At 40.0% G+C, this 12,675-nt stretch overlaps 2 protein-coding genes across 3 annotated transcripts; one reads left to right on the forward strand and one right to left on the reverse strand.

The window, feature by feature from the left end:
• The first annotated feature begins 341 nt into the window (after positions 1-341).
• On the forward strand, positions 342-4,522 carry cmpk (cytidylate kinase). Its single transcript, XM_044031122.1, has 6 exons — positions 342-625; positions 1,919-2,065; positions 2,847-2,999; positions 3,119-3,195; positions 3,474-3,570; positions 3,999-4,522. Exons 1-6 carry the CDS (start codon positions 482-484, stop codon positions 4,038-4,040), a joined length of 660 nt encoding a protein of 219 aa, XP_043887057.1. The 5' UTR covers positions 342-481; the 3' UTR covers positions 4,041-4,522.
• A 1,105-nt stretch (positions 4,523-5,627) lies between these two features.
• bcl6ab (BCL6A transcription repressor b) lies at positions 5,628-11,356 on the reverse strand. Of its 2 annotated transcripts, none has more exons than XM_044031113.1 (9): positions 11,274-11,356; positions 9,335-9,506; positions 8,931-9,152; positions 7,988-8,839; positions 7,764-7,891; positions 7,492-7,659; positions 7,257-7,387; positions 7,030-7,167; positions 5,628-6,922 (listed from the first exon to the last, which is right to left on the reverse strand). In XM_044031113.1, exons 2-9 carry the CDS (start codon positions 9,493-9,495, stop codon positions 6,779-6,781), a joined length of 1,944 nt encoding a protein of 647 aa, XP_043887048.1. In that variant the 5' UTR covers positions 9,496-9,506; positions 11,274-11,356; the 3' UTR covers positions 5,628-6,778. The 2 variants fall into 2 exon arrangements, with proteins under 2 accessions (XP_043887048.1, XP_043887040.1); XM_044031105.1 differs by lacking the exon at positions 11,274-11,356 and adding an exon at positions 9,749-11,249.
• Between the last annotated feature and the right edge of the window lie 1,319 nt (positions 11,357-12,675).

Here is a 12,675-nt window from a genome sequence, read left to right on the forward strand (position 1 = left end):
CACCATTAGTTGTCACTAATTCTTACAACTTGGACTATTGACTCAAAACCACATATGGGATGATAGACAGACAGACAGTCAGACAGATAGATAGATATGCAATTTAGTGTCACTTCCACTTTCAGGCTGTTATTAATATCCTCAATAAAAATTATTCTAGTCTCAAAGACAGTGTGAAGTCTAGTAATTATGTAGTTGACATGTATAATGTTAAATGTGGATGGCCAGGCTCAGTTGAATGTTAAACGTCATCTTTACTGGAAAGCGCAGATGGGCGTGTCTGTGTCTTCGTCCCGCCTCTGTTGAAAACCCCATTGGCCGCTGAAGTCAACAGCGGAAGTAGTGTGTCCGGGTTTAGCGCCGCTACTTCCTACCCGCAGCGACACGCATTCACCGGTCAGCCTGGTTTATTGTCTCTGTCCAACCCGCCCACACCCCAACCATCACTCCACCCCGTCACGGCTCACGGTGGTGTTGGTTTATGATCGGCCGTTTGTTCGTTACTGTGTCTCAGAGGGTGCCGAGCTTCATATACCGGGTGTCGCTGATGAAGAAGCCGCAGGTTGTGTTCGTGCTGGGCGGCCCTGGCGCCGGCAAAGGAACCCAGTGCTCCAAAATCGTGGAGGTGAGAGAAACGGAACAGTGAAAACGCTTGACTGTTGATGTTATACTTTAGAATATCGTGATGGATATAGTATTTGTTGTTTAACGTGGTTGTTGGTCTTATTTCCTCCCTTGTCAATGAAATGTCTACATTTCATTGACTTCCGGTTGTCCTCTAAAAATGAACCAGTGCCGCGAGCTAGTTAGCCTCACCAGCTGTACAGTTTATTTGCTGCTATAGAAGCCAATGTTACTTATAATAAACTATAAAACTCAACACATTTTTTTATCACACTGTTGATGATTAACAAAAATATAACCCAGTGTTGCAAGGTATTTGATTAAAATGCCTGTGTAAATAGCTTTTTACAAGCAAAATACAATAACAGAACTTAAACAAAACCAAACATATATATATACAGAGAAATAAGTTAAACACAATTAAGCAGATAAAAGCAAGCCAGGGGTCATGGGGGCATAAGAAAAGAAAATATGTTTAATGACAAAAATGAAAGTACACCTGTTATCTCAGAGTCACTATTGACATTTGCTCTGTGCTATAACCACACTGACTTATTGATCCAGTTGAGATGATGTATGAACAGTGACCTAGCCCTGCCTCCACCCCCATATAAAGCACACAATACAGTCAACATTATATTAATGTTAACTAATGCAGATGTATGCGTCATACTAACGCAAACCAAATTCCTTTTAATCCACTGCACCTTATGTACATATTGTGTTTGTGTTACTGTATACATCTTTCATATCTGAAATATCTGTTTTTTATTTTTATTTTCTAATTGAATTATTTTTAATTGCACCAAAACACCAATTCCTTGTATGTGTACTTGGCAATAAATAGCGATTGTGATTCTGATATAATGGTTGGAGTGAGTCTGGACCAGTGCACTTGACCACTCCATCTCGACAGATTTATTTGTATTTCTTAATAACATAGATATTAATTAAGGCAAAGGAACCTTTATCTCTGAGACCTAACACACTCTCTCTGGCTTCTGTACTAGGTACAAATGACAGCTAATAAAGTCTAATGCTGCTGTTGCCCATCTGCTTCATGCGTCCACGGGTGTTGGCCGCTGTGCTTTTTGTACAGTGGTTCGACCTGAATGGCAGCTATACATAGAGACTCTTTTCACACACACAAGGACTTGCTTTTTCCTGACATGGACATGTAAAGCTTAAAGAAAAGGCAGTTTATATATGGATAAAAAACATGGCTGTTGCATTCACCTCAGTAGAAAAGTATTGACAACATTTGAACTCTTCATGTTTAAAAATTGTCTCTCAGAACTACTGTTACACCCATCTGTCTGCCGGGGACTTGCTGAGAGCAGAGCGAGCAAGGGAGGGGTCAGAGTTTGGACAGCTCATTGCCAGCCACATTAAGGAGGGCAAAATTGTCCCTGTGGAGATCACCATCAACTTACTCAGGAAGGTATGTACCAACCACTGCCTGCAAAACATTAATCAGGACCGGTGTAAGTTTCCTCTCTCAGTCCAAAGATGTGCTGATTGAGGTTGGATTAGTTACTAAAATTAGTATACTAAACTGACTGTTTGTATGACTGTGAGTGTAAAGTGACGTCGCTGTGTTAGTCCACCAACTTGTCAGTGGTGTACTTTGCTTCATTCCCTGTGTCAGCTGGGATTGGCTCCAGCTCCACCTGTGGACCTTGGAGGAGAAGTGGTAGATTAGGAATGGATTATGACTGAATGCCATTGTCTGGGCAGAATGTCTCCTGTTTCATCTAGTGCAGAGAAAAACAAGTGACTTCACGAGTCACAATTCATCAACTTGTCTTTGCCTTGTGAATGTGGTGATTAAGTTTTTTTCACCTGACTGATTGAACAGCAGTTTTGGTTTTGGGACTGTTGAAGTCACAATAGTGGTTAAGTATGTCCCTTTTTCTTTTTTTTTACACCAAACACTAAAACAGTGGATAGTAATGTTAGCACAGGATACTTTTCTGCTTTTTGACAAGAATCACTGTATATGATATGTTTGTTTCAGCATAATTAATAGCTGACATCTCCCAGCTGCACTATATGGCTGTACTCTCACTTCACTTAAGTTTGTCAGCACCATAATACTATATATTTTTTTTTTTAAAGCAAATAAGGGTAATTTGTGTATACTTAATTATGAATAATTACTATATTCATAATTAAATGAATTCACATTGAGAATAAAATGTATGTTGTTTCTGCTCTTGAAGGCAATGGAAGAGACGATGCAGAAAGATGCAAAAAAGTTCCGTTTCCTCATCGATGGTTTCCCCCGCAATGAGGACAACCTTCAGGGATGGAAGAAGGACATGGATGACAAAGCAGATGTCAAATTTGTGCTGTTCTTTGACTGCGGCAATGAGGTAGTTCATGATACTAGAAAGCTGAAACTCCTTTAGCTGTTATTAGTTAGCATACAAAATTCTAAGCTGATATCTTTGGAGCCGCTTTACAATGAGGATGTGATCTTGTCTGTGCACAGGTCTGCATCAACAGATGTCTAGAAAGAGGGAAGAGCAGTGGACGCACAGATGACAACAGAGAAAGTCTGGAGAAAAGGTACATTCCTCTACATCTGTGAATAAACAGATTGTTTGAGTGTTTTGGTTATTGCAGTTGTTCCTGCATAAACATGCTGCTTCCTTTTAAATATCGATTTCATGTACTGATTTATTTCTGTCTGTAACAGAAGTATATTTGATCAGTATGGATTTCTCTGACCTATTTAACTGACTCAGATACCGCAAGTGTGTGTTTTTGACCTAATTTGTGTCTCCTTTCGAATCCCGTGTGTCTTCTGTCCCCAATAACCAGGAACTTTTTGTTCTTTGATGCAGACTCCAGACCTATCTACAGTCTACACGACCAATCATTGAACTGTACGAGAAACAGGGCAAGGTGCGCTCTGTAGATGCCTCTCGCTCCGTGGATGAGGTGAGTTGATAAAATTAAATGCAGGGAAAGTATGGATGGAGCATCAGTGAACGGCTACAATTAATTCCTAAAGGCAAGATTTTGACCGTGGAGTGGGCTGGGTCTTGTTCATTTAAATCAAAATCAATTCATTGGAATTTGAAATGAAATGCATGTGTTTATTAAATTACAGAAATTTTTTGGACTGTATTTGTTGTATTTTATCTTTAGGTTTTGAGCTATTTGATGAGAAAATTGTTATAAACAAATGAAAAGGTTGAGTAGATAATCAGTAATGGCATTGGTGAGTTGAAACATTGTCCTGTGATGTGATCAGAGTTAGAACTATGTGCATCACTTTGGGTTATTTTGGAATATTTAAGGCACTCACTGTTCTTTTGTGGAGTTAAATCCTAGTCCCATATTTGTGACCTGTTTTTCTCTCCCAGGTGTTTGCTGATGTGAAAGCCATCCTGGAAAAAGAGGATTGAATTTTCCAATCTGCCAGCAACATTAATTTACCTTAATGGTTTTCTTTTTATCAACTGCAAATACACTATAAGTTAATGTCCACACAACATTTTATTTGATTTCTTTCCTTGTTTTTGGTTTTCCATATCTTTTATATTTGCTGTACTCTTTGTGAGTGTCTCTACATGTCAGTGAGAATTTGGAAGGGAAAAAAAAGTCCAAAAAACAATGTCTCTACTGTGTCCACAGAGCATGTTACTGGAAGCAGCCATAGTGCTTCAGACCAAATAGATGGACCTGAAGGCTTAAGTGTAGTTGTTGGTTACTCAGTATGGTAAATGGCTCATTCTTCAGTGCATTACAACACCTCACTTCTTCATTGCTTCATTGCAGTCATGAATCCTGTAACTAGTTATAATTAGACTAAAACATGGACATATGCTGTTAAACTGTACTGTGTCTTTTTGAAGGAGAAATAATGAAGATAAAAAGTAAAAACATCTATCTGTCTCCTGTTTTTGTAAAGTCAGAGGATGTGCTTCCTTCCCTGTTGTGATTTTCCTCTGTCTGTTTGAGAGACGATGAGTTCATACAAACACCATGGTACTTGCACAATGTGACTATCTTATCTCATTTCTTATCCTATTTACATGAAACCTCATGCACTTGTTAGCGGTCAACCTGATTGGCCAGCAGATGGCGCTTTACACCACAGTTAAGTTTGTGAAGGTTCGTCCTTATTTTTCACTGAGAATTAACTCATCGCATAAGTAAACAAATGCTAAAATATATTGTGGATTAAGAGAGTATTACTCTATATATTTCATTTAATGGCATGTTCTTATTTAACCATACATGTGTTTAGAATTTGCATTTATTATTGTCTTTATATCTTTTGCTCCCTATATACCCCATCCATCCATCTTTTACCGCTTTATCCTCCACTTAAGGGTTGTGGGGGACACGGGACACAGTGGTTTTATCCGTATAGGGCAGGGGTCTGCAACCTGGGGCTCTAGAGCTGCATGTGGCTCTTCAACACCTCCATATAATGGGTCCCTGGATCTTTGAAAAAAGTTATGTGGAGAGATATTCCCAGCACTTAAATGAAGATATTTGTACATGAAGACGTACACATTAAGTCTATCTTTGGATCCACATAATTGTACCAGCAGGTTGTCTCAAGCATGACCTATATAAAATCCAAATAATTAAAAAATATATATTTTTCTACTTTTTAGATTTAATAAATGCAACAGTTTCATATCTATAGATATGGAACTTTATAGATGATGTTATCAAGGTACTATATCAAACCAGGGGGAACCAGAGAGATGTTTTAACCAGCTCACTCTTTTTTTTTTAACCTGTCCTGCCCAGTACCTAGGCATGTAATATGGTTGACTGCATGCCTTGTGGTGTCGGACAGATATGCTGTGTGCAGGACGAGTCTGTGATACTCGGCCTGCAGTATTTTTTATTTAAAAATTTTTTTTTGATGATGGTTTGGGCAACTTGACCGACAAGGGGAGTGAGCGGGAGGCAGGAAGGGATCACTTTCAAATACTGAAGGGTCAGGTTTACATGACAATAACAAAGGCTGCTACTTAAAATATATTTTATTTTAATTTCAGTTATATACACACATGTATGTATATGAAACATCTGCTTACATATAACTAACATTCCTGAGCGTTTAAGCTTGAGGCCTGGTGGATCTGCATTTTACGAGCTATATACAACATGTTGTCAGATCTCATACCAACAGTACCTAACCTGACATGCATTCAAATAACAACAGGGCGATGCATCACAAAGAGCAGATAATATCTGCCCGGGCTTTCATGCCATCAAACTGAAAATACACCAACTGTCTGACAATAGAGAAGTTTGAATGTAATTGCACTATGATACATACAGTTTGATAAAATACAATCTTACTTAAATGACCCCTTGGCAACATTGGATCATTGCAGCACCAAATACAAAAAAGAAAAAAAATATATAAATAAGAATTTGGCAGGTGCAAGGCGAGGGGGGTAAATATTTTCACACTGTCAAGGACATTTTATATAGAAATATTTCAAAAGTATGAAAATATATCACAGCATTATGAGTATGTGCAAAATACCAACACGAGCCTAGAAATTATTAGAAAAGAGCATATGTATACAGCAATTAATCCAAAGGATGACAATCTGAGCACATCACAAGGCGTACTGCAAACTAACTATGCAATATCAAAATAACAAGCCCATGTGTCGTCAACAATCGGTAAAGCTCACTGTGCGCATTTTTAATGTAAATGTATTTGTACTGTCAGCAGATGGCAATGTGGAAATATATATTATCTTATTTACAAAAATAGAATAATGAAAATAATTGCAAAAACTGTGACCACATTATTGGGGAAAATTCATACTGATACCGAAAGACCCAAAACTGCAACAATGATTCTCGATCTGAACGACAAAGAGGACTGTCCTCCAATGCTGACATTCAGTGTAGTAATAACAGAGAAACACCTGCTCACTTTCACATTCAAAACGTACATTCTGTTGTTGCACATTCACAACAGAGGCAAGAGCTTCTACAATCTTACAATAAGAGTAACCAAATACTAAGAGCCTGCATATAGTAATGTACATCATTTACAAATACATATACTGTATATTTATACTTGTCTGTATTTAGAAAAACACGAGTATTGGCCAATGTACAAGAGGGGACAACGTGTCATAGAGGGATAGCAGCAGGTTCAGCAGGAGTTCACAAGGCCAGTTGCCATGTTGCTGGGACTCCTGCGATACTGAGCCTTGGTGTTAGTGACTGCACCGTGCTTCTGTCGTAGATGAAGCCTCAGCTGACTCTTATGTCTGAAGTGGAGGTCACACTTTTCACACTTGAGAAAGAAGGAGGAAAATAAATCAATTGATTTGCACACAGAAAGTTAAATAACCACACTGTATTTGTTCGTCACTGAGACTTGACGACAGGGACAAAGCTTACATGATAAGGTTTCTCTCCTGTGTGAATGCGCATGTGGCTCTTGAGCGTCTGAAGGTGGCGGAAGTGTGTTCCACAGATCTCACAAGGGTACGGCTTCTCTCCTGTGTGAATTAGCACATGGGCGCGAAGATGGGCCACCTGGCGGAAAAATTAAGAAAAACATTAACTTCACACAGATATAGACAGCAAGGGTTTTCACAAATAAATGACTGTCATTTTTTTCTCACCTGGACAAATCTGGAACCACATGTCTCACACTTGTACGGCTTTTCACCAGAGTGGATCCGAGTGTGAGTTTTGAGGTTGGCTGGTCGGTTGAACTGAGCGCCACAAATGTTGCAGTGGTACGGCTTCGCTCCTGGAAGAAGAGATCAGCAGATTGATAAAAGGTTTACACACTGACATCCCTCAAGGCCACTTGATGGTGCTTTTGAAAGGCCAAAATTAACTCATTGTCCTTACCTGTATGAACCGTCTTGTGGCTGGCCAGGTTTCCCTTGTAGCGGAAGGCAGCCTGGCAGCAGTCACACTTGTATGGCTTGTCACTGTGGACCTGGACCATGTGGTCTTTAAGGGAATCTTCATCTGTGAACTTGAGGTCACACCCTTTGCAGAAGTAGGTGTTGTTGTCTGTAGAGATTAAGTATTTATTAACACCTCAGTGCATTTTCCTCCTAAATAATCCAGACAAACTGTACACTGGCACACTAGTGTGGCACATGGTGTGCACTTACCACAGCTGGAGGGGGAATATTCTGATTGTAGTTTGATAGTGCCGTCTATCCTGTATGAGTCTGGAGAAAGTTGGCCCATATCCATGCACTGAGGACTGTCGCAGCCACAAGAGGAGCATCTGCGGTGACTGCACAGAGGACCACACAGTTCATACAGTGTAAAGTTGACATGACATAATATTCAAATATTAAATCTTATTGTTTTAACAGTGACTTAGTTTTACCTGATACTGCTGCAGGTGCTGCTGCTACTGCTGCAGCTGTCGACACTCTGAGAATTGGGGATTTCTTCTCTATGCTTGCTCGCTCCCTCGTCTGATTGGACATCACTGTCTCCACCGGTTCCACCACTCCTGCAGGGGCTCAACATGGGGGACATTGGTGTAGATTCAATGCCGCCAGCCTGAGACTCTTTCTCATTCTCATCGCAAGACTGGTTCATAACGATGAACTTGTACTTCTTCCAGTTGCGGGCCTTGGCATCATCAGTGCAGTCTGAGGGCTGTTTGAGGCTCAGGGTTGCATTTCTACTGCTGCTGGACTCCGTGGGTGAGTTTGGTTGGCAGTCGGACCTGAGTGGGCTTTGAGGGCTAAAGATGACACCTTTGCTGAAGCCTGGACACACCCGCAAACATGTGGTGTGTGGGTGCTGAATATTTTCTTCCTCCATGGGGGCAGCAGGCCCACAATGGCTCCCATGGGCTCCTGCTGATTGAATAATTGTGGTCGGGCAACTGGGATGAGATGGCACTGGGTGGGAGATGGTGGTGGTGGATTGACTGTGAGCCATGTTGGTGTTGGGTACTTGCGAGCATTGATTTGGAGACAAAGAACCTCCTCTTGGAAGGGCAGTGATGGTTTGGGAGTCTTCCATCTTTGTGGCATGAATATGGAAGTCCCCATAGACATGATAGGAGCCAGAGGTGTTGATACCTCTGAAAACATTGGGGGATGATATGTGATTGGTTTTGAAGTCTGGTTCTTTTTCACTGACGGGCCTCACAGCAGGGAACTCTGCAGCCGAATGTAATGATTCAGTCTGTATCTGTCCAGTCTGCATATGCAGAGACTGATGTCTGCAGAAACAAGTTCAAGTACATGTCAGACACCTTCACTTTTTACCACAATAAGAAAGCATATCCTATCACATCATCTGTGGTCTTTTACCTGGACTTGATGAACCTGTGGCAGGTGTCAACCACATGTTCCATCTGGAGATAGATGGCCGTTTCCATGGTAGCCAGGACGAGACTGTCTTTAAGGTCCAGACAGGATGTGTACATGAAATCCAACAGGATGGAGAAACCTATGGAGTTCACCTTGGGGTCTAAGCTGATGACACCGAGGTCTACATTATCCGGGTTAATGAACACAGAATAGAAGAAGCCACTGTGAGGGAGAAACAAACACTATTTAATCATTTATATAAATTAAATCTCACAACTTTGCATCAGTTTTAATTTTGAATTATGAAGGTGTTACATGACATTTACCACTGATCTAGTTAATGACAGGCTACAAAAAAGTGCTAATGCTGCTGAACTTGTGTCAGCATTCATGATGGTATGTACCTGCAGGCCACCAGGATGGCCTTGTGAGCATGAAACTGCTGTCCGTCCACTTGTATGGTGACATCAGTTAGGATATTCCTGCTGCGCAGACGGTTAAAGTTAAGTAGGACGTCGCCTGCATGACGTGTGAATTGGATACAGCCATCTGCATCTGTGGCCATGCTGTCAAAATCTGAGGCACAAGGAAAAATAATGAGTAATGTGTTAGTTGTTTGTGACTTTCAGTGAACCACTGCTAATTAAAGCCGTACTTCAGATGCACACAGATGCACGGTATAGTGAGCACAATATTGGCAATGTGGATGTGAGAAATAATAAAGAATAATCTTAATTTACGTCATCTGCCACGGTAATATTGTTTTAAAGCACACAATTCAAAGTAAATCAACGATCCAAAACAACATTATTACTCACTTTTTAAATTAAGATTATGTACACTCATTGTATTTCTTCACTTCAAGCTTTTGATCCAAAGTGTCTTGACAGTGTTTTGTCAGAAGGTGGCGCCATTGGAAGAAGACTAACAAAAAACGAGGATTACTAAATCATTAGAACCCATCCCTTGCCTCTTATTGGACCTTAATAACTGAACGATTACATAATCTGTTTTTCAATCTTGCCATAAATCACAATCGCAATGGTGGGTTTTCAGTTATTTTCACTTGTTAAAAACAATGTTTACCATAATTTAAAAGCAACAGCAAACATTTATAATAACAAATAACATATTTGAACATGTGCAGCTGTGCTTCAGTTCTCCACTTAAACTACTTTTGGACTTGAGCAATATTTACTAGATGATAAATATAAAAAGACACTACTAGATTACTCTTCAGCTAATTTATTTTGTAAGGTTTGTAGAACTATGTATCATTACTATGAAGCACTTTTGAAGCATCAACTGAACTAAATGATTAAATATAAAAACACTGGATTTGTAAACACAGCATGCACATGAACTTTACTGTTTACTCCTATTTTAAACGCTTTACTTTTCCCCCAGTTTTGCCTGCAGTTTTAAAACTTAACTAGAGTCAGACAGTCTACAGCCTGTAGTTGTAAACGTGTTTGACGTTGAGCACATTCCGTCCTGACTGCTCAGATTAGGTTGCCAGAACACAGCGAGGTTTCCTGTTCCCCTCCATAAACAGCACTGACTCGTTCAACAAATTTAACTCCTTAAACACCTGTCCCCATCCTGTTAAACACAAACCCGAACCCTCACTTCGTAAACCTCTAATACTGTACTAGAATTGAGGTTTGGTGTGTTTAAACGAGTTCTTACTGCCTAACTTTAGCTGCGAGGCAACATGCTGGCGAGAACAAGACCGTCCAATTCTAAAAACACGTTTTTCTTCTTCTTTCTTTCCGGTTACAGATATATTCCAACATCGTGTATGCTCGGTTCACACCAACGCCGATAAGTCGTCGACTGAAAGACATTTTAGTGAGGCTCAATGTTTGCGAGTCGACGCGCAAGAGCGCGTGTGCGCAGAAAGAAAATGTGGAGTTGACTGCGAACCAACACCGTGAATGCTGTTGCGCCATTAGAAAATGCTCACTATGTTTCTAACTTGTGCTGTCAACCATAAACCACACACTTCCAAAAACAAAAGTGAGATAAAGGAAAATTAACAATGTCGTGTTTGTTTTCACTCAAACAGCTGCTTTTAAACGAAGTGCACGAGACACAAAGTGACATAAATCACTCAACTTCCGTCTAAAAACACACAACCAAACACAGTGTATCTGTCAAAACTAGCGCTCTGCTACTTCTTCACTCTTCCCGTCTAACGCAATCACAAAGAGTCAAAACGTTGAGGAAAAATCTATGTATCTCTGTTTCTCCGGAGCAGCGGGAGTTGCCACAGCAGCGCCTGATAGTTCACAACACATCTGATCTAATGCTGAGAAAATGGGAAGGGAAAAAAAATGTCACCTTGTTAAAGTTTCCTCGAAACTCTGAGCATATCCAGTTCTGAGAATCCAGTTCTAAGAAACGCTGCAGCTCAATTCTCGGAATTTTAACAGAGGACTGTACCACTATCCCCGCGGCGGGGGAGTCACTGGCTACCATTTGCCTCGTTTTAACCCCGCGCTGCTGATATTGCGAATAAAACACATGACCGCTTTCTATTCACTAGTGTCGAGTCGTCTTTGTGTGACGAGTGTGGCGTTTATTCGAGATTTGAGCGGTTGATTCGGCTTTTTTACCCAGTTCTAGTTAAAGTCTATGTGTAGTGGATTGTTCCAAATGCAAGGTCAGCTGATGGAGTTATAAATACCGTGGGGAACTCGAGAACATGTCGTCTCAGTAAACCAGTACCTGCGGAGAGTGGACAAACACTTTTTTCTAATAGTTCTAATAATTCAGAATACATTGTTTTGGTTTTGACACACATGGGTTTGCTTTCTCTGAATGATTGTTGTTTGGGAGTCACCTTTCAACTGGTTAAAAATAATAAAGTCAAACTTATGGAAGTAATACAAGTACCTTTAATTGAATTTCCTTTAATTATTGTAATTATATTATTACATTTGAAATAAATATGTTTACAGTGAACATTTGATAGTTGCAGTCCTGATAATAAGAATAGTAATAGACCAACAAAATTTGGTCCCCAATTTTGGGGACCAAAAAAGCACATTTAGGCTGTCTGGCACACCTATTTATGGGTTAAGACCTGGTTTTAGGATTAGGCTTTAGTATGTAAGGGTCAGGTTAAGAATTAAGGTCAGGCATTTAGTTGTGATGATTAGGGAATGTGTTATGTCTATATCTATATCTGATCATGCTTGTTGTTGTTTCCACATTATTGTGTTGTGTAACTTTTTGACTTTGTCAATACATGTTTTCCTAATGAGGTAGAACCTAATTTCTGAGGCTCTTGTCAAATTTAGAATATAAGTGTGAATTGTGGTTGGGTTAAGGTTATGGTATAGAATCTGTACAGCGTTTGCTTTGGCTGTTCAAATGAATGGAAGTCAATGTAGAGACCTGACAATACCTGCACAAAACTGTGTTTCCCCATTCACTGCAGCATTGTTGCTTTGGGTTCAATAAAATGAAATTGCAAACTATATAAACATGTAATAACACATAACATCAGCCACTTAAAGTTGGAAGAGAGGAAGAATCAGTGTGAGATGAGTATTTGAGACAGATGAGTATTTGATCTATTCTTCTTAGAGCCTTCTCTGGTATAAGCACACGTGTGTGTGTTCTTGTGTGGCTACCTTTGTGAAGACCAAAAACTTATATGCCTAAGGGAATGGGGACATTTTAGCTGGTCCTTACATTCTGACACCCCTTTTTCAGGGTTAAGACCTGGATTTAGGGT

Source organism: Solea senegalensis, linkage group LG1, assembly GCF_019176455.1.
Source record: "Solea senegalensis isolate Sse05_10M linkage group LG1, IFAPA_SoseM_1, whole genome shotgun sequence".
Classification (NCBI taxonomy): Eukaryota; Metazoa; Chordata; class Actinopteri; order Pleuronectiformes; family Soleidae; genus Solea; species Solea senegalensis.

Excerpts from the sequence above, each read along its gene's own strand:
- cmpk (XM_044031122.1), top strand. The coding sequence starts at position 482 with ATGATCGGCCGTTTGTTCGTTACTGTGTCTCAGAGGGTGCCGAGCTTC. Across the intron at positions 3,000-3,118 it reads TCTTTGACTGCGGCAATGAG|GTCTGCATCAACAGATGTCT; the intron begins GTAGTTCATGAT and ends GTCTGTGCACAG. Across the intron at positions 3,571-3,998 it reads CCTCTCGCTCCGTGGATGAG|GTGTTTGCTGATGTGAAAGC; the intron begins GTGAGTTGATAA and ends TTTCTCTCCCAG.
- bcl6ab (XM_044031105.1), bottom strand. The coding sequence starts at position 9,776 with ATGAGTGTACATAATCTTAATTTAAAAA. Across the intron at positions 9,507-9,748 it reads ACATAATCTTAATTTAAAAA|ATTTTGACAGCATGGCCACA; the intron begins GTGAGTAATAAT and ends CTTGTGCCTCAG. Across the intron at positions 7,892-7,987 it reads AGCACCTGCAGCAGTATCAG|TCACCGCAGATGCTCCTCTT; the intron begins GTAAAACTAAGT and ends TCCTCTGTGCAG.